This window comes from Ailuropoda melanoleuca, chromosome 8 (genome assembly GCF_002007445.2).
Source record: "Ailuropoda melanoleuca isolate Jingjing chromosome 8, ASM200744v2, whole genome shotgun sequence".
Lineage (NCBI taxonomy): Eukaryota > Metazoa > Chordata > Mammalia > Carnivora > Ursidae > Ailuropoda > Ailuropoda melanoleuca.
This window is the reverse complement of record NC_048225.1, coordinates 103,523,512-103,542,479: the sequence shown is the minus strand read 5'-3', so window position 1 is coordinate 103,542,479 and position 18,968 is coordinate 103,523,512. Positions and strand designations below refer to the sequence as shown.

General features: G+C 52.9%; 2 protein-coding genes across 3 annotated transcripts; both read left to right on the top strand.

The window, feature by feature from the left end:
• Window positions 1-1,052: 1,052 nt before the first annotated feature.
• Window positions 1,053-12,674, top strand: GOLT1A (golgi transport 1A). 2 transcript variants are annotated; one of them, XM_019798532.2, is made up of 5 exons: window positions 1,053-1,171; window positions 9,067-9,158; window positions 10,235-10,347; window positions 11,601-11,664; window positions 12,300-12,674. In XM_019798532.2, the coding sequence occupies exons 1-5, from the start codon at window positions 1,147-1,149 to the stop codon at window positions 12,336-12,338; spliced, it is 333 nt and encodes a 110-aa protein (XP_019654091.1). In that variant the 5' UTR covers window positions 1,053-1,146; the 3' UTR covers window positions 12,339-12,674. The 2 variants fall into 2 exon arrangements, with proteins under 2 accessions (XP_019654091.1, XP_019654090.1); XM_019798531.2 differs by having other exon boundaries at window positions 10,169-10,347; window positions 12,300-12,673.
• A 1,075-nt stretch (window positions 12,675-13,749) lies between these two features.
• On the top strand, window positions 13,750-18,656 carry KISS1 (KiSS-1 metastasis suppressor). Its single transcript, XM_002918213.2, has 3 exons — window positions 13,750-13,807; window positions 16,281-16,421; window positions 18,337-18,656. The coding sequence occupies exons 2-3, from the start codon at window positions 16,319-16,321 to the stop codon at window positions 18,654-18,656; spliced, it is 423 nt and encodes a 140-aa protein (XP_002918259.2). The 5' UTR covers window positions 13,750-13,807; window positions 16,281-16,318.
• Window positions 18,657-18,968: the final 312 nt, after the last annotated feature.

Here is an 18,968-nt window from a genome sequence, read left to right as displayed (position 1 = left end):
TTTTCTTGGGGTGGGGTGGGGTTGGTTTTGTTTTGTATGTAAGGACTCTGGCTTTCTATTTCTCTTAAATTTAAGCATATCTATTTTACGTAGGTGCAAGCAATCTGCCCGTGTCATTGATGGCTTCCAGGTAAGTCTTGCCTGAGCATTTATATATTGACATCGTGCTCTATTGTAAATTCTTTCTTTCCTTATTATAATTAGTGTTTTTAAAAATGATGTGTGTACTTTGGTCATCTCATCTATGAACTTCATTTCAGGATAGAGGGGACATCACAGGGTTGAGAGCCAGGGCTCTAGAGTGGCAGAAAGGATGTTAGGAACTATCTACCGCTCTTTTTTGCAGCCTACAGAGGGAGGAAATGATGTACCCATGTCTACACAGACGGTAGGTGAACTAGAACCAGGCTTCTGGAAGCGTCCAGCCCTGCCCCAGGCCCAAATTCATCTTTTATCCTCCCTAGCTCCGCCTCACTGTGCAAAGCTGGACACCGCTGGGGAAAAGGAGGTCGAAGCCCTTTGTGTCTAACTCCCCTGGGGCGCTTTTGCCCTTGATGTAACCCAATCCCGCTCTCCCAGGGAAGGCCAGCAACAGGTTTTACTCAGTGGCTTGCCGCCCCCTAGTGTCTAGCATGGATACTAGCGCAAAGAAAGCGGACTTACCTGCAAGACGAATTCAGTACTTTTCCAAAGAGAAACACAGATTCCAAGTCTTCCCACACGCACATCTCCCCCACCCATCAAACCAGGTAAGGAACCTGGGTAGTCCGAGATCCCAGTCCCCTATACGGTCTGAGTCTTGCCGAGGACTTGGAAGCAGCTGAACTCAGGCTCAGGGCGCGGGAGTGGGGGCGCCGGAGGGGTCGGTGGGCGTTGCTTCCTCCAGGTAGACGGAGTGAGTGACAGGGCCCAGTGAGTGCGCTCTGGGACGACCCGGGAGAAGGGAGTCTACGACTTTAAGCAGGCATTTGGGTGAGCCGCGGAGAGAGGTGGGGTTTGGAGAGGAGAGGTAGTTAATGATTTACCAGACGCTCATTTCACAATTTATCAAGGGTCAGCTTCCCTGGAGCATGCACAAGTCTGGTCCTCTCTGCTCCTCGCCCCTTGGCGGCTTCGACCCGGAAGGCCCCCCAAGCAGCCTGCGGCATGATCTCCATCACCGAGTGGCAGAGTGAGTGGAGGGCCGGGTGCCGCGCAGGGGGCTGGGCTGGAAGGGAGGCTCCAGGCTTGGGGTGGGGGGCGGGGCGCGGAGACACCACCCCTCCCAGCCGGTATCTCGCGCTGGGGAACCCGTAAGGCGACCTCTGGAGCCAGTGGCCGGGAGCTGCTGTGCTGGCATCCTGCAGGCAGCAGGATAGGACCGGGTGTGGCTCCGCTGCCTTTCAGTGGGTGGGGGTTGCTCAGGACCCCCGGAGACCCAGACGCCGGTGCCTGGGGGAAGCGGCAAGTTCACAACGCACGCTGGTCCCTTCCCCATCACGGTTCCCAGACCTGGGATGCTGCAAAGGTGAACTCAGGAGGCCTCTGCCCATTGAGACATTTTCCCCACAAACTCTCAGGGTCCCCTGTGGCCTTGGGGGCCTTCTTCTTATTCTTCTCTTAATTTTTTTATTTTTTATTTTTTAAGTAAACTCTATCCCAAACATGGGGCTTGAACTCACCACCCGAGATCAAGAATTGCACGCTCCACCCACTGAGTCAGCCAGGCTCCCCACCTTGGGTCTCTTCTTACCAGAAACTCAAGTCCACTCCTGTCCCCAAATTCCCATACCCTCGCTCCTAAATACCCTATCCTTCCCCTTTGTCTGCGGGGAGATGGCAGGGAGGTAGTCCCCAGGCCTGGCAGGGGCCCAGAGAACTGTGACTTAAAGCCTCTGAGCCCAGGGTCTCATCTGTGAGCTGGTGATAATAGTCATTCACTGAACGAATTTGTCTACGGTGTACCGAGCACTGTGTTGGGTATAGAGCATACCGAAATGGAGCGGACGTGTCCCCGCATCCACGCTGCAGTGGGGAAACAGGTAATTAACAGGTAAAGAAATCAGCGTGTAGTATGTCAGATGGTGATGTGTCCTCTGGACAAAAATAAAACAAGGTAAGGAGGCTAGGGAGAGTGAGGTAGGAGGGGTTACTGTGTTGTATAGAGTACTTAGGAAAGGCTTCACTGAGAAGGTACCTTTTATACAGAGACCTACACGAAGAAGCAAGGAAGCAAGGGATGCAATGGTCTAGAGGGAGAAATGTTCTAGAAGAGGGAACAGCCAGTGCAAAGGCCCTGAGGCATTAGTATACTTAGTGTGTGGTGTGGCTGCGCCAAAGCCAGGAAAGGGGAGAGTGGTAGGAGTTTAGATCCAGGAGGTCACTGAAAGATGAGGCTGTGTAAGAACTTGGGTTTTATCCCCACGAGATGGGAAACTACTGGAGGCGTTTTGTGCAAAGAAGTGAGTGATGTGATCTGTATACCCCTTTAAAAGATCACTCTGGGTACCGGGTTGAAAATAGGCCGTAGAGGTGTGAGGTCAGCTACAGTGAGACCAGTTCTGAGGTGACAGCTGGTGGAGAACAGCAGGACAGCGACAGTGAAGTGGTGGAAATGGTCAAGGCTGGATCAGCTCTGAGAAAATTGCTAGAAGGATTTGGTGATGGATATGGGTGTGAGAGAAGTTGAGAATCCCGCCAGTATTTTTAGTGTGAGCAAGTAGAAGGGTCGGGTTGGGTGTAAGGCGTGTCGAGTCTGATGTGCTAGTAGGCGTCCAGGTGAGACGTCAAGGAGGCAGTCAGGTATGTGAGTCTGGAGTTGAAGGCCAAGGCCGGAGTTAGACAAATTTGGAAATTGCCAGCATGGAGATGGTATCTCAAACCATGAGAGTCCATGAGGTCACCCAGGGCACCGTTTCTCAGCTTCCCTGCTACTGACATTTTGGAGCACGATAATTCCTTGGGGTGGGGGGCAGTCTGTCCTAGATGCCAGTATGTCCCTCTGCCAGTGGTGACAATGGAAAATGTCAGCAGACATTGCCAGATGTCCCCCAGGGAACAAAATCACCCCTGCCCATCCCTCCAGTTGAGAACTACTGACTTAGGGAATAAAAATCTAGAGAGAAGGGAGCTGTGGCCTGAGTCTCTCGGCAAGCCAACTATTAAGCCAAAGTGTGCTAAGTCCTATGAGAGGGAGAGATGAGGGAACCAGATTTAGGTCAGGTATTGGTGAGGGGACCAGGTTTCCCTAAGGAACCTTCAGCCCCCGAGCATGAGTATGCCTGAGGCAGATAACACATGGGAAGAAACCGCATATACAAAGGCCCTGAGGCAGGAAGGCTCATCATGGAAACAGTGATGAACTGAAGGGAAAGGAGGGGGAGGGAAGAGGGAAGGAAGGGAGGAAGGCAGGAAGGAAGGAAGGGTGATGTGGTTAGGGTATGGTAGGCCAGGCGGATGGTGACAAGAGAGGAAGATGAACAAGCAAGCGGAGGCCCCATCATGAAGGGTCTGTAAGCCAAGGTGAGGCTGGGAGGACGCTTTTAGTTGAAGCCCAGTGGGAAGCCAGGGAGGACCCTAAGCAGGGCATTAACACGGTGGGGTTGTGTGCTTTCCAAGCGGATGAGAAGGGGCAGGACGGAAGCCCGGGACTAACTGGAGAATGTTGTAGAAATCCAGGAAAGAGATGATGGTGGCTTGGAATTAAGCAGAAAGTGTGGAGAGAAAGGCACCGCTTTCAGATACCTTGGGGAAGAAGAAGCAATAAAACTTAGATGCGGGTCGCAGGGGGGGGGGTGGCAAGAGCAGTGGGCGGGACTCACAGATGGCCCTCTGGCTTCTGCCTCAAGCGGCTGCCTGGGGAGGGGTGACATTTGTATTCATTTGGGGAAACAGGGAAGGGCACAGGGTGAAGGAAGAAGCCCACTAGCTCAGTTTGGACCTGCGGAGGTCAAGATGCCTCGGAGAGGGAAACCAAGTCAGCAGAGATGCCGAATCAGCAGCTGGATAGGAGCTTGGCAGCTCGAAGATGGTGTGGGCTACAAGGGGAAACAGCGACGTTGTTAGCACACAAGAGGTAGTTAAACACGTGGGAATATGTGTGAAAGAGAAGAAGAGAAGTGAGCTTGGGCTGAAGCCCTGAGCATCTCAAACCCCAAGAGGAAGAGAAAGAAGCAGGAGCCAGCAAAGGAGCCTGGGCCAGTGCAGTCAGAGCAGCAGGATGAAAATCAAGGATATGGTGTCGTGGAAGGCAAGAGAGGGTATTTTCAGAAGGAAGTGGCCAGCTGCTGGCAGCTGAGCGCCAACGTCCGTCCATCGGATCTGGGAACACAGACGCCGTGGATGGTCAAAGCAAGCAGCTCCTGGGGACGGGCCTGGGGGTGGGAGTGAATGGCGCTGGGTTGGTTAAAGGCACTTAAAAAAATTTTTTTTTAATTTTATTTGAGAGAGAGAGAGCAAGAACGAGCAAGGCAGAGGGCAGGAGGAAGAGGCAGAGGGACAAACAGACTCCCTGCTGAGCAGGGAGCCCGATGGGGTGGAGGGGGTCTGATACCAGGACCCGGAGATCATGACCTGGGCCAAAGGCAGACGCTTCGTCAACTGAGCCACCCAGGGACCCCTAAAAGCACTTTTTCTAGAGCCGGACAACTGGGTTCAAACCCTGGTTCTGCCAGCTCCTGGCTGTTAACCCTGGGCAAGGACTTAACCTCTCAGTGTTTCCATTCTGTTTGGGATATGGGACTAACAACACAGGGGGGGTTCCTACATAACCTACTTCATAGACGGTTATGAAAATTAAGTGAGTTAATATATGGAAAGTGCTTAGACTGTGCCTGGCACGGGTGCTCATAGAGTTAGCAGTTATCCCTGTTAATCACTGTTGTTAACCTTGAAAGTGAACTGGAAGGCTCTTTCTCCTCCCATTTCCCTCCTTCCTATTCCTATTCCTGATTCAGTCCTAAAGCCATTAGGTTGAAGGAGGGGGAGGGTGCTGCCCGGAGCAGGCGTCAGAGCCCTCGCCAGCTGACAAGGGTGTTCTCACTGGGGGCGGCCGTCTGCCAGCAGAGTGAGAGGGCATCCTGGTAGGGTTGGGGTAGGGGCTGGAGAGTAACTTTATAGTGTGTGTGTGGGGGGGGGGGGGGTCCCAGCAGATGCCACCTTAATTGAATGTTGGAGAAATATCAGCTCTGGCTCTTCTCCAGCAGGGGGAGCACTGCTCTATCTGTCTGGCTCCCAGGATCCCTGGCTGCGGGCACGTCTGTCACTCCTGGTGACATGTCCCATCTCCAGCCCTCTCTGCCATGCTTGCTGCCCCGAGGAGAAGAACTTCAGGAGCGACCCCTCCACCCCGTTGGCAAAGACTGAAATCATGAAGCTACTGGAAGTGAGAGGCAAAGGATGGTCTGAGGCTTGCATATGAGAAACACAGTTTGCGACGCTTTTCGATGAGGTTTTGTGTTCACAGCGCAGTTTCCCTGTGAACCCTGAAAGCAGTAGGCTGCCCCCATCACAGGAAAATTCTGGAATTGTACCAGCCCTTGAAGAAGAATGTGGGGCAGGGTGGAAAAGTAAAAGCTATGCAGGCCAGTAAATCATTGTCTCCAGAGAAAGTAGACACAGGAGACAAGACAGTGTGAATTTGAGAAATTTATGCTCTCTCTACAAAATGAGTAAGAGGCATTTTAACAAAACAGTGAAAGCCAATAAAATACATTGTGTTTCCACACAAAAACGTCTACTAAAGGAGATCGAGGGGAAGGGTGTATCATCAAAATTGGAATCAATGACGTATTTTTATGGCAGGTGTAAGCTAACAACAGACGCTTTTAAAAGAGGCATAAAAACTTAAAACACCTTTGCCATTCAGATAAGAGAAGCAGGGTTATGGTCTTCCTCCACAATATTCTTGTCTATATAAAATTATCATGACGAAGTAGTTGTGCTCCTAGATCCTCAATTTATTGTCTCTGAGGATTAAAAATAGATAAATAAATCATGCAGTATGGAAAGACTATGCAACCTTTGTAATGACCCAAAGAGGCTGTACTCTGCTCAGAGTCCTGGGCTCTAAGATTAGATGTAATTCAAGCAGGTGTTACTGGGAAGTAGACATAGGAAACCAATCCGTTTAGGTCGCAGAGGTTTGTCAGAAACAGGAGGCATCAGCCATTCGTAGAAGATGGGTTCTGGGCAGCCGGACGGTGTGTTGAGAGAGAGGACGTTGCCTTGGGTCCTAACAAAATCCAGCTCTTCCAAAAGGGAGACCCAGTGAGACTGGCATTTTTCTGCGCTATGAGTTAAGTGAGGTTTTGGCCTGTAATCTAAATGATAAATCTCATCTCTATTGTTTTTAGGATTTTATTTTTAAGTAATCTCTGCACCCAACGTGGGGCTCAAACTCATGACCCTGAGATCAAGAGTCACACGCTCTATTGACTGAGCCAGCCAGGTGCCCCTAATCTCATCTCTAAATTTTTAATGCTTCTTTTAAAGAAGTCCTTTGGATTTATTTCTGTACTGAAACCAATCCTAACCCTCTTAAGATCTGTACAGTAACAGATTATGAAAAATGACCAGAAGGTAATAGTGTTGTTTTATTTTCCTTCCATTGTAAACAGAACTTAGCCAGTAAGTCTGGTCTCAAAGACTTTGTTTTTGTTTTATTTGTACAATTCTGCCCCTGAACAGCCAGAATTTAACAGCTTTTTACAAGTATCTCTAAAAGTATGGCAATGATAACACTTTCATAGGTATTGTGAGGACTAATTCTAAGATGTTAGTGACTCCAGTAAAATTTTTCTCTTTAAAAATTACCTGTATGTTCCCTTTTAAAAAATTCAGCCAACTTCAATTTCTAAAAATTAAGACATTTTTTTAAGTTTATTATTTTTTTTAGTAATCTCTACACCCAATGTGGGGCTTGAACTCACGACCCAAGGTCAAGAGTTACACCCTCCACTGACTGAGCCAGCCAGGTGCTCCTAAAAATTAAGCCATTTTTAATACAGTTATACATGTTGTAGTTTAAAAAGACACTCTTGCCGTATCCCCGTCTACCATGTGATTTACAATAAAAAGAAAATAAGGCATTGTAGCTATGTGCAGTAGGTAAAGTTGCAAGACTATACACTGTAAACTCGAAGTCGTACAATAGTATTAGTAATTTTTTCCAAAGAGGCAACAGAATTCCATTTCTAATACCATCAAAAAGAATAAAATACTTAGGAACAAACTTAACCAAGGAGGCAAAAGACTTACTGAAAACCACTAAATGTTGCTGAAGGAAGTTTTAAAAGACACAAATAAATAGAAGACATCCCGTGTTCATGGATTGTAAGATTTAATACTGTTAAGATGTCAGTACTACCCAAAGCAATCCACAGTTTCAGTGTGATTTCTATCAAAACCCCAATGGCATTTTTTGTGGAAATAGAAAAATCCATCATAAAATGCATATAGAACCTCAAGGGATCTCAAACAGTGAAAGCAATCTTGAAAGAGAAGAACAAAGGTGGAGGTCTCACACTTTCTGATTTGAAAACTTAATACAAAACTACAGCGATCAGAACAGGGTGGGACTAGCACAGAGACAGACACATAGATGAAGGGGATAGAATAGAGAGCCCAGAAACAGACCCAGGCAAAGATGGTCAAATGATTTTCAACAACGGTGCCAAGACCATTCAGTGGGGAAATGGCAGTCTCTTCAACAAATGATGTTGGGCAAACTGGACACCCTCTTTTTTTTTTTAAAGATTTTATTTATTTATTTGACAGAGACAGAGATAGCCAGCAAGAGAGGGAACACAAGCAGGGGGAGTGGGAGAGGAAGAAGCAGGCTCATAGCGGAGGAGCCATGTGGGGCTCGATCCCATAATGCCGGGATCACGCCCTGAGCCGAAGTCAGACGCTTAACCGCTGTGCCACCCAGGCGCCCCTGGACACCCTCTTGCAAAAGAAGGAAGTCGAACCTGTACTTTACACCGTCTGCAAAAATAAACTCAAACTTTATTTCAACTCAAAGTAAGAGCTAAATCTATAACGCTCTTAAAGAAAACTAGGAGAAAAGCTTCATGACACTGTAATTGACAATGATTTCTTGGATTGGATACCAAAAATATAAGCAACTAAGGAAAAAGTAGTTAAATTGAAGTATATCAAAATTGAAAACTTCCCTGCCTCAGAGGACATGATCAACACAGTGAAAAAGGCAATCTATGGAATGGAAGAAAATATTTGCAAATCGTATATCTGATGAGGGGTTAATATCCCTTGGGCTCGCTGGTTCTCAGCCAACTCCCGCAGCTTCAAACCTAACGCAAAAACCCAGTACAAAGTAGGGAGGGGTGCTGTTGGTGTGGGTCCAACCTCGCGCAGAACTGCCCAGCCATGGGACTGCTGTTAGAGGAAGCCTCGGGGCATGGCGGGGGGGGGGGCATCCGAGGTGCAGCGGCGGGAGGGAAGGTGCAGAATGGGGCAGCAGGTGCTGGCTAGAGGGCAGACTCCCACGTGAGCACCTTCCTTCTATTTTTCCAGTCAAGCGCGAGAGGTCATCACCTGAAAACTGGGGACAGGGGCATTGACAGGAGGAAGCACACAGTGTGAAGGGTTCTCTCGAAGGGCAAACCCGTTGAGAAACTGAGCAGGACCGCTGGGCGGTGCTAAGGCTTTTCGGGGCTCGTGGTAGTGAGTTGTCAGTGGCGCCCTTCTGCCTAGGTGTTGAGTTGGGCATCAGCGGCTCCCAGCTGCAGGAGGACAGCATCGGAGGGACCTGACCCTGACCGTTATCTGGCTAACGTAGCATTTGCAGACAAGAGGAAGCAGTGAGGGGAGCGCCAGCTAGCGCACAGAGCCGTGGTGAGGACAGAACACCCAGCGGTGCTCAGGTGCTAGACGTAAACCTGTGCCCCCTTCCGTTCTCATCCCATCGTTCCCCTCCAGCACAGAAGCTGAGATTCCTGCGTGGAAATGGACCGCCCCATACCCCACTCCCCAGAGGGCCACTGTCCAGTGGCAACGGGGGAAACGTCCAGCATCCCATCCTTCTCCCCAAAACCCATCCCACCCCAACTTCCTTGCCCATTGCAGAGATCGGTGTGGGTACCACCGGCTTCGGCATCTTCTTCATCCTCTTTGGAATACTCCTGTACTTTGATTCCGTGCTCCTGGCTTTTGGAAACGTGAGTCCCCCCGCTGTGTCCCTCCCCCACCAACCTACCTGAGGTCTCTATGGAAGGTTGGCCCCAAGTCCATTCAGATCATGCCCATCCAGGGGTCAGCACCATCAAGCCCGGGCAGGTGACGGTGGTTGGGGTGCCCAGTGAGGCGTGCTGGGCACGGAGAATCCAAGCTCTGGGTGAGGGCCTGCAGCTACCAAGATGACTCAGCTGCCATCCCTGCCATCAGGATCCCCCCCATCTAGGGATAGGGACATAATGCGAACATCCGTGACTGGGAAGAGAAGCAGGGGCAGCCATAAAGTCACAGTAAGATAAGTGCATTGAATATAAAACAAGGTACCTGGAGGAAAGAAAGCACGTCCAACTGCAGAAGGATGGAAAGGCATTTGGAAAGGAAATAGGTGTGAAGGGGAATGAAGCACTTTGAGGCAGATGGAGCAGTGAGAGAAAAGGTTTGGAGAAGGGGAGAGAAGGCATGGAATGTTCTGGAAGAAAGCCAGAGAGTTCAATTTGATGGTCACCTAGGCATTCCTAAGAGACCATTAGGAACCAAGCTGAAGACAGTGACCGGGCCAGACAGTGGAGCCCTGAGGGCTCCATGTGACTCCGGATATGGCTGCCTAACCTATTTCCTACACCTCAGGGTTCAGCTCTGTGAAACAGGCAGACTCTATTATCCCACCTGCCTTGCAAGGTGTGATGAGAAATGAAGTCATATACGAAAAAGTACTTGGGATCCAAGAAGTTGGGTTGAATTGGGTGAGCCACTGGAGACCAAAGTTCTCCTTGTTCCTCCGCCTGTCTCTGGGCAGCTCCGTTCCCAACAAGCAGAAATGGCTCAAGGCTCTGGGAGTTGGCCCCATGGCAGGGTCACCCTCTCTGACGTGTCCCTCCTCGAAGAGCTAGCAAGGCCTGCCCCATGCCTGACGCGGGGCGCCAGGCCTGGCCCCTGCCTCCCTGGGGGGGTTGGTGTGTTTGCTCTCATGCTTCTCTCCCTCCCTCCCCCGCAGCTGCTGTTCCTGACCGGCCTCTTATTCATCATCGGCCTGAGGAAGACGTTTTCCTTCTTCTTCCAGAGGCACAAGCTCAAGGGGACCAGCTTCTTCCTGGGGGGGGTAGTCATTGTGCTCCTGCGTTGGCCCCTCCTGGGCATGTTCCTGGAGACCTATGGATTCTTTAGCCTCTTCAAGTGAGTGCCGCCTCTTCCCCCAGACCTCTGAGTAGCTGAGAGCACCCCACCAGGTTTGGGCAGCACAACCAGCAGGGGGTGCAGAAGCCAGGACTTCATCCTGCAGAGGGGAGCCTTGGAAGGGTTGAAAGGGCAGGAGGGGCATCAGGCAGACACTTGGAAAGGCCCCTCCAACAGTAGGATGAAGGACAAATTGGAAGGATGGGCCCATCCATCAGCAAACATGGAGCACCTGCTGTGTGCCTGGCACTGTGCCTGCCCCCAGGGAGGAGAGACACAGGGCCTGCCTTCAAGTTGAACAACCCAGCAGGGAGGAAGGGCAGGGAACTAGCCTCTGCCTGGCCCCTCCTATGCCCCAAGCACGCCCACCATCCTCAGCTCACTTTGTGATCTCTACAACCCGCTGCAGGACTGCTCTCTGCAGATGACGATAGCAGCTCAGAGAGGCCGCCCCCTGCCCGGGCTCTCACAGATAGTATGCCGAGGATCCAGACTGGACCCAGCTGTGCCCGGCCACTGGCCCCACATCCCGCGGCCTGGCCTGCTGAAAAGTGAATCGGAAGTCCGCAAAGATGTGTGGCCACCGCCAGGGCCAGGGGAGGGGTCCTAGAGGAAGCAGGGCCCAAGACAGGCCCTGGGGACAGGCAGGCTTTAAGAGGAGACTGGAGGGTGTTTAAGGAGAAGAAAGGAAAGGATGCCAGGTGTCTCTGATAAGAGTGGGGATGTGCCAAGAGCAAAGGGTGGCTCCGTGCACGAGATGCCGAGGCGAGAGGGAAAATCGGCAGGAGCACAGGCTCCTCCAGCCGCCCAAGCCTGGAGCCCAGGAGGCCTGCGGCAGGCGGTCCGCACCCAACCTAGGGCGGCGAAGACCGTCACAGTAATACAAACAGAAGCTCCCCCAACAGTTCTTCGTATAAAGCCCTGTGGTGTAGATACTATTATTATTAACACCATTGACAGCTGCAAACTGAGATTCAGAGAAGTGAAGGAATTTGCCCAAGTTTATACAGCACCAGGAAGTGGTAGCGCCAAGATGTGAACCCAAGGAGCCTGACCCCAGCCCCTTTATTCTTAAGCTCTCCACGTGGTTGCCTCCCCCAACCAGGGGTGCAGAACCAAGCCTGCTCCCAGTGCCCAGGGGCCCGCTTTCTTGGGAACCAAAGCTGGAGCCTTTGGGTGGACCTCAGCCTGGACGCCCTCTCCCCTCTCCCCCAAGGCCGTCGCTGACCCCTCTCCCCACCCTCTGCTCCTAGGGGCTTTTTCCCTGTCGTCTTTGGCTTCCTGGGCAATGCTTCCAACATCCCCTACCTGAGTGCGGTAAGTGGGTGATGCGTGTGGCTTGGGGATGCTGCCTTGGGGTGGGGGTGGGGGGTCCCTGGTGAGACTGCCGCCCCCACATCTCCCCTCAAGCCCCTTTCCCCAGGTTGGCCAGCCTCAGCATCCCTTCCCGTCCCCACACCGTCTCCATCTGACAAGAGCAGCTGAGGAGAGGGGCCCCGGGAGCATTGTGCCTGAGGCCTGACTATAGAGGAAAGTGGCTATTCGTAGCTCCTTATTAGAGCCAAAGAAACAGAGAGTCTAGGCGACCCAGCCAGAAAGTGTCAGAGATATCTGGGGAGGATGCTGAGCCAGCCCCAGGTGTGGAGAGGATGGATGACAGCCGATGACAGCAGCAGCGGGGGGCAGATTCTGTCCTCTCCTTGGGGCAGGTGTGGGGCAGTGGTCCCCAGCCACCATCCCGCCCTTTCTCTAAAGGATATTTTCTGACAGAACGGGAGCTCCTTTGAGAAGCTTGGGGAGGCCCTGCAGCCAGCTGGCTCAGCCCATGCCCCCTCTCCCTATCTGCTCTTGGCACCACTCCCAGCTCTAAAGGACTGTTCCGCAATAACCTAGATAGATACGGGGTGTGCTCCTCATTCTTTGTCTGAAGTAATGATTCCTGGCTCCCACAGCTGTTCCGGAGGCTTCAGGGCACCAGATCAATGGTCTGAACGGCAGAGATGAGCTCCTTGAACTTGGGTCATTGGTTGAGGGGGCTGGAAAGGAAATGGGGGCCGCCCCCACCCTGCACTGACTCATCTCCCGACTCATACCCAGACCTCTCCAAGTCCAGAAGGAGGACAGAATTGAATGACTGACCACAAATCCCCAAGTCAACTCAAAAGGCTGTTGGCACGGCTGGGAGCGGAGATCTGGGGGTGGGGGCGGGGGGCCCACGGAGACCGGACTGGGACTGGTATCACATCCTGCCCTGTATTTATGGGAGGAAAGCAAAGAGTAAATCCCCAAGCTGTGTGTCTGAGACTCAAAGTCACTGTCTCCAGCCTGTCTAGTGCAGTCCCTGATTCAGGGCAGGCTGACAACACAGCATTCCACGGAGTGAGGGGCCAGCCTGCTCTCGGAGGCTATCATTTTTATCCTGGTGGTTAACAGTCCTAATGAGTGAGATGATATGTTTGTAAACCCTTCTAAGCAGTAGGCATCAGACAAGTGATGGGTATTAATCCTGCAAACTGTGGGAAATGCTACTCAACCATTCATTAGGTGGGTGTGGGCACAGTGCACCCACCAGATAGCCCCTGTGCTGAGAGAGCTTTCCTGTTTGAGGGTGGAGACATCGCCCCTGCCTTCAGAGAGCTCCAGTCTGATGGAGGACACATTCTCAGTCCTGGGGAGCCCCACCGCCCAGGGTAAAGAGTGGTCTCACAGGACCAGGAAGGAGACATTTAGTCACTATCTGTGAGGCCCTCGGTGTCCATGCTGAGCACGGGAGTGGGGGCTGAGGGTACAAACGGAAGCCCGCCGCTGCCGTCAGAACCAAGTACTCAGTGATCACAAAGCAGTGTGGTCATGAGATGTGCAGGGGGGCCCGGGAGCCCCGTTGTCACGTGCTGTACCTGGAGGCCAGCTCTCTGGGTGTCCCCGGGCACTTCCCAGGGACACCCGCATTCTAGAGCTGCCACTGCATTTTGCTTTCTTAGTCCTCCAGGTCAGACTGCCTTTCTTCCCTTCTGCCCCCTTCATTACGTTCCCTTCCCACGGATGCTCTTGTGCCTCTTGTCTGGAGGACAAGGGCCCCCCCCACCCCCTCCCCCTCAGATCGTCCATGTCCGTGTCATTCGGAGAACAATGGGTCTCCAGCTAAGTGGGTCTGGGGCGGAAGGGGGTGAGGAGGTGGGAATCAGAGAGCCAGCCTTGGAGGGCTTCTGGAGGAGGAAAAAGAGGCTGATTTCAGTCACGAGAGCCAGGTGGTGGGAGGCCGCAAACACTGTGCTCTCTGAGGGGTCTGGGGGGGGGAGGAGGCAGAGGTGGGCCTGTGCCTGGAGACGTCACCTTGGGCTTTATAAAAGGGACATGACCAGGCCCCTGGTGAGCCCGGCTTTCCTGTCTGTGGGTGCTCAGCAACCCGAGCAGCGCCTGGAGAGCCCACGGAGCTCCGAGCCCGCTGGACAGAGCCCAGGTAGGTGCACGGGGGCAGCCACCCTGGAGAGGGGTCTGCGCAGCCCCAGGGAGGACCCCAGGGAGGAGCAGGCATTTCCTTCTACGACTGACAGACCTATCCCAGACAGGCAAAGGGGGTGCCGGTCTTTCCTGATTATCAGGTTGGCCAGAGGATTCCGGAATGTCTCAGTGAATACCCTGACACTTAGGAAACCAGGACCTTGAGGATCCCTTACGGCGGAAGGAATAAAAGCAGCGAGTGAGCTCTGGCTGCGATGAGAGGCCACAGAAGCTTTTGGAGGGAGCTGGGGAACCCCTCAGGGCTCAGGGGCTCCATAGGACTCCTCCAAGCAGTTCCCCCAGCGTGTGGATGGCAAGTACAAACCTAACGAAAGAGCCCGTACGCGCCCTGCTAGCCGCCTGCACTAAGAACTGGGGGTTACCCCAGGAAGGAAGCCCCCTCACTTCAAAAGCTTTCCCACCGCGTCTGGAATCTATTACCCATTAGCTATAAAGCCCAGGGTGGGGGCACAAAAATTGCCCACAGCAGGTCAGCCTCTCCAGGCCTCACGAAAGGTTCTTTTTCCAAACAATTCGACTCTTCCACACGCGTTAAATGCTTCTGTGCTGGGAAGTGAAAAGAGTTGGCGTGTGTGTGTGTGTGTGTGTGTGTGTGTGTGTGTGTGTGTGTGTTGTCACCTGGCCAGGTGGTAAGTGCTATCTATGAGGCGGAGGTGTTACCGGTGGGAGGAGCTTGGAAGAAGGAACACTAACCTTCTAACCACACCGCCTGCCCACCCCCCACCTAGCACCCTGCTTCTGCAGAGCAGCCAGAATGTTCCATCCGAAATGCAACGTGTGTGCCCCCTCAGGCTCTGCCTACTCTGGGATAAAGCCCCCCTGTACCCCTCCTCCAGCTTCACCGTCTCTGTCTCTAGCCAAACTCTGCCCTCCCCGCAGGGGCCTGTGGTCCCCGCCCTGCCCGGACCCTGCTGCCCCGCTCCAGGGCCCCCTGCTGGAAATGCCTTCCTTAATCCTGTGTTCCTGCAGCTGATCACTGCTCAGAAACACGGCTACCCGCACCCCCCACCGTGGCAAACCCGCCTGCCCCGCTCCAGAATGAGCTCCTATGGGCTCCCACAGCTCCCTGGGGACCCACACGCCTCCACCTTTCATTTCCGGTGTTATTTTGAAATGGTGGGCTAAGAAGCCTCAATTTCTTGAACTAGATCTTGGGGAGGGGCTGGAAACAAGCAACCCTGTGTCTTAGCACACCTGCACCCCCCTAGCACCTACCACAGCACCTAGTGGGTGCTGTGATCGGCAATGACCTCTGAACTAACCTGGACCCTGTGTGTTCATGGTTTGAAGCCAGAAAAGAAATGGTTGCTCTCTCTAGTGAACTGATCTGCCTCTCCTCTTCAGAGCAGGTGCAGAAAGCCTGGTCTGGGTTTCAGAACATCACCAAATCAAAGTCTGTAAGGAAAAGTGACTATCTGAGGGGATAGTCGGGGACCAATCTGATGCAATGCTCTTATTCACAGAGGACCAACCTGGTCAAGCGATGGGAGTAACTTGCTCCCGCCTCCCAGGGAGCGGGGCAGAACTGGGGCCAGACTTGAGTGTTCTTGGTCCCATTTCAGGAGTCTTCCTCTCTGCCGTGTGCCCAGGTCCTGGAGAAGAATGGGGGTGGGGCAAGAACAAAGGTATAGAGGGGGCTGAGCAGTCATTAGCAGCTGATGGGCGCCCATGACTGCTCCTCCCACCTGCCCCCCCTGGACCACAGAGGCTTTGGTCTACACCCTTTTGTCCAGCCTTTGGACCTGCCTCCCCATCACTTTGTTCTTACTCATGTTTGTTGGACAATCTTAAAGTGCCTGATGACTTCTTCAAAGAGAAATTAGACTTGAGAGCTGGAAGGGCTGGAGTGGGGGCGGGGCCTGAGGGGGAAGGCAGCTCCCATCCCAGCAACCAAAATCACGAGGTCAATTCAATTCATATTTTCTTGGAGCCCACGAAGAATAGAATAAGGAGACAACTGACTCGATGAATCAAAGGAGGTTTTTTCTCTTCCTTGTCTAACAGGCAATAAGACATTCAATGACAGTCCTCAAGGCTGTAAAGAGTTATGAGAGAGAACAAGATGATTGCCTCTTCCTTCCGTTTTTCTTGAAAAATGGAAGTAATGAAGTCTCTGTTGCAGCAGGAGGGAGTGGGCCAGGTTGGGGAAAGCGCCGTCTAAGGGGAGAGTTGGGCACAGGAAGGGCAAGATATATGCAGAGCCCCACATGGAGCTCCCAGGCTCCAGAAAATCTCTGGACCTCAGCGCACTCCACTCAGTGGAGCTCCTTGCCCTGCTTAACTTCACCCCCCTACCCCCCTCCTCACTGCTACACACTGCCCTTCACTCTCCTCTCCACGCTGGGCTCTGCCCCAGCATCCAGCCCTCACCGTGCACCTAGCTTAGTCCCCTCCCCCTCCCTCTGTCTCAGCCTCAGGACACTGCCAGGACCGGTGCCTTCTCACCACGATGAAGTCGTTGGTTTCTTGGCAGCTGATGATTTTCCTCTGTGCCACCTCGTTGAGGGAGACATTTGAAAAGCTGGCACCCATGGAGAATCCTAGACCAACAGGTATGCATTGTCTGGGAAGAAGGGTGGGAGTTGTTGCAAAATGAGTCACCATATTTTTCAGAGCGAAGCTAGTCTGTCAGTGTTCACACCATATTTAATGAGAACCTAAGACTAGCACATGCAACTTATTGGGGGGCCCCATTAATCTTGCAAGTAAGGGATGGCTTACTGCCCTTTATGGGTGTCAGTAGGCTCACCCAGGTTCAGGTGCTTGTTAACCACTGAGCTCCTTCATGGTCTTCTCACACTGTTCTCTGCTCTATGCCAACCACCCGTCTGAGCAGATTCGTTGGGAAGGAATTTACTATGCAAGTTTCCTTCAGTGGTGATCTCAGGCCCTTTGTGGGGAATTGGGGGGGGGGGAAGGACAGTCCCTTAGTACCTGTCAACCTTGTGAGTTCATTGTGCAACTGATCAGCTGGAGAAAGCGAGCCCCAAAGAGGTAAAGAAACCTTCCCAAAGTCAACCAAATGCTGGAGCAGCCCAGCAGGTGCAGGAGCGGCTGGGAGTGTGTCTCTGAGGGGCACAAGCCAGTCCGCGAGACAGGAGTTGTGGGTTTGACACTGCTTGGTGGTCAGTTTCCCGGGCAAACTAGCACATGGCTTAGCCTCTCCTGCCCGCAGTTCTTCTAGCTCTGGAACTCGGAGCGCACCCTCTCCGCGGAGGATATCATCAAGCCCGTAAGCTATCCCAGGGCAAAGAGAACAGGGCCCCGCATGTCCTTTGCCAAGAGTGTCCTGGGATCAGGTATTCTTTCTCGGCTGAGGGAGGCTCCCCCAGAGAAGAACCTCACCGCAGCCCCAGGGACATTGAACAGAAAGACCTGTTGGCTCTTTCTGGCAAATGGCTTTAGATGAGGCCACAAATAGCTCGAGCAGCAATCCTACTGCAGGGATAAGGGGCTTCACCGGGAAGGAAGCCATCATCCCCCCCTGCGTCAGGCAGGCCTTAAGCAAGGCAGGAGGGGCGTTCCAGGAAGATTAGCATTAACTCTGAACCACGCCCACACTCCTCTTCTCCGAGGTATGCCAAGGCATTGAGGAGCAGGGCCCAAAGCCAGCTACCCCCTCAACACACACCCACTCACACACCAAGCCTCATTTCCACTAATCTCGTGCCACAGTTGGCTGGGGTTCTTGTCTGCTCCAAGCTAGTTGCACTATTTTACTGCCAAAAATTAGAGTGAACTTAACAAGCCTTTTGCATGTGAAGTGCATTCCAAATTAGCCTTGTTAGCCCTCAGCGTGAAGGGGAGAGATTATACACAGTGGGGGAGGTGAGCAGGTTAAGGTGACCCAGATAATTTCCCATTCTTCACGGAGTCCTCCTGTAGCTTCCTAGGGGTCCAGTAATTGGGGAGGGGTGTGGGACACAGTGGTCCTTGTTCTACTCTCGTTTCTGTAACTACAAGCTGTTCATTCGCTTTTATGTATTTAACAAGCATTTGAGGTCCTACCGCACGCAGGTCACTGTCTCAAGCACGCACAGCTAGAGCTGAATGCACACGGCTCCCACCCGCCCCCAGGAGCTCAGTCCCATGCCGGAGCCTGATGCAGAGACAGGATGGAGGGCCAGGCAGGGACCCAAGAAGAGCAGCAAAGCTGAGTGTCCAGCAAATAAGGCAGGCTTAGTTCCAAGCTCTACCCTGTTTGCTTCCCAAAAGGAAGTGATTTAACATAAAAAATGTTTAAGATCATCCTGGAAAACCTTTGAAACCAAAGCTAGGTTGAAAGAGAGAGGAACCAATGGCTTAACCATCTGAGCTAAGATGCTCCTGGTGGTGCCCGCTTTGGGCTCTGGGCTTCCTAGAGGTCAAGGAAAGGGAAGTACAGGATGGGGATGGGAGCAGGTGTTCCAAAGCCGTCTCTCCTGGGCCCTGGCCTCACCGCAGCCTCTCTCTGGGGCTCTGTCCTAGGCCAGCGGCTCGGACCCCAGGCCCTCCTGGCCCCGTGGGAGCAGAGCCCTCGGTGCGCAGAAAGAAAGCCCACCGGTGCCCGGCCCAGACTGCGGGGGCCCTGGCTGTGCCCGCCTCCCGAGAGCTCTGCGGGGCCCCAGCGGCCAGGCCTGTGCGCCCCCCGCAGCCGCCTGATCCCCGCCCCCCGGGGCGCGGTGCTGGTGCAGCGGGAAAAGGACCTGTCGGCCTACAACTGGAACTCCTTCGGCCTGCGCTACGGCAAGCGCAAGCGGCAGACTGCCCCTCCAGCAAGGCTCGGCGGGGGCGCTGGGCGTGGCTGAGCGCGACATGCGGGGACCGGGTGGTAAGGCAGCGGGAGGGGGACTGGAGTTTCTGTCCTGAAGTAATAAAGGGAATGCTGCCGACACACCCTGGAGTGATTTGTGGCTAATTTTTGCAAGCAGCGCAGATGAGATTGTTTTCCTTCTCTCCTCAACTGGATCTTTTGCCGGTTTTACGACAGCTTTTAGTGTTATCAAGCACAGACAACCGTGCTTTTCAAACTAGAGATGGGAAGGACCAGATTGTTTTCCCCCAGTCTGGGGCAGATCAATACTGATAAACACACACACAGTGAATCACTAAAAAACTGA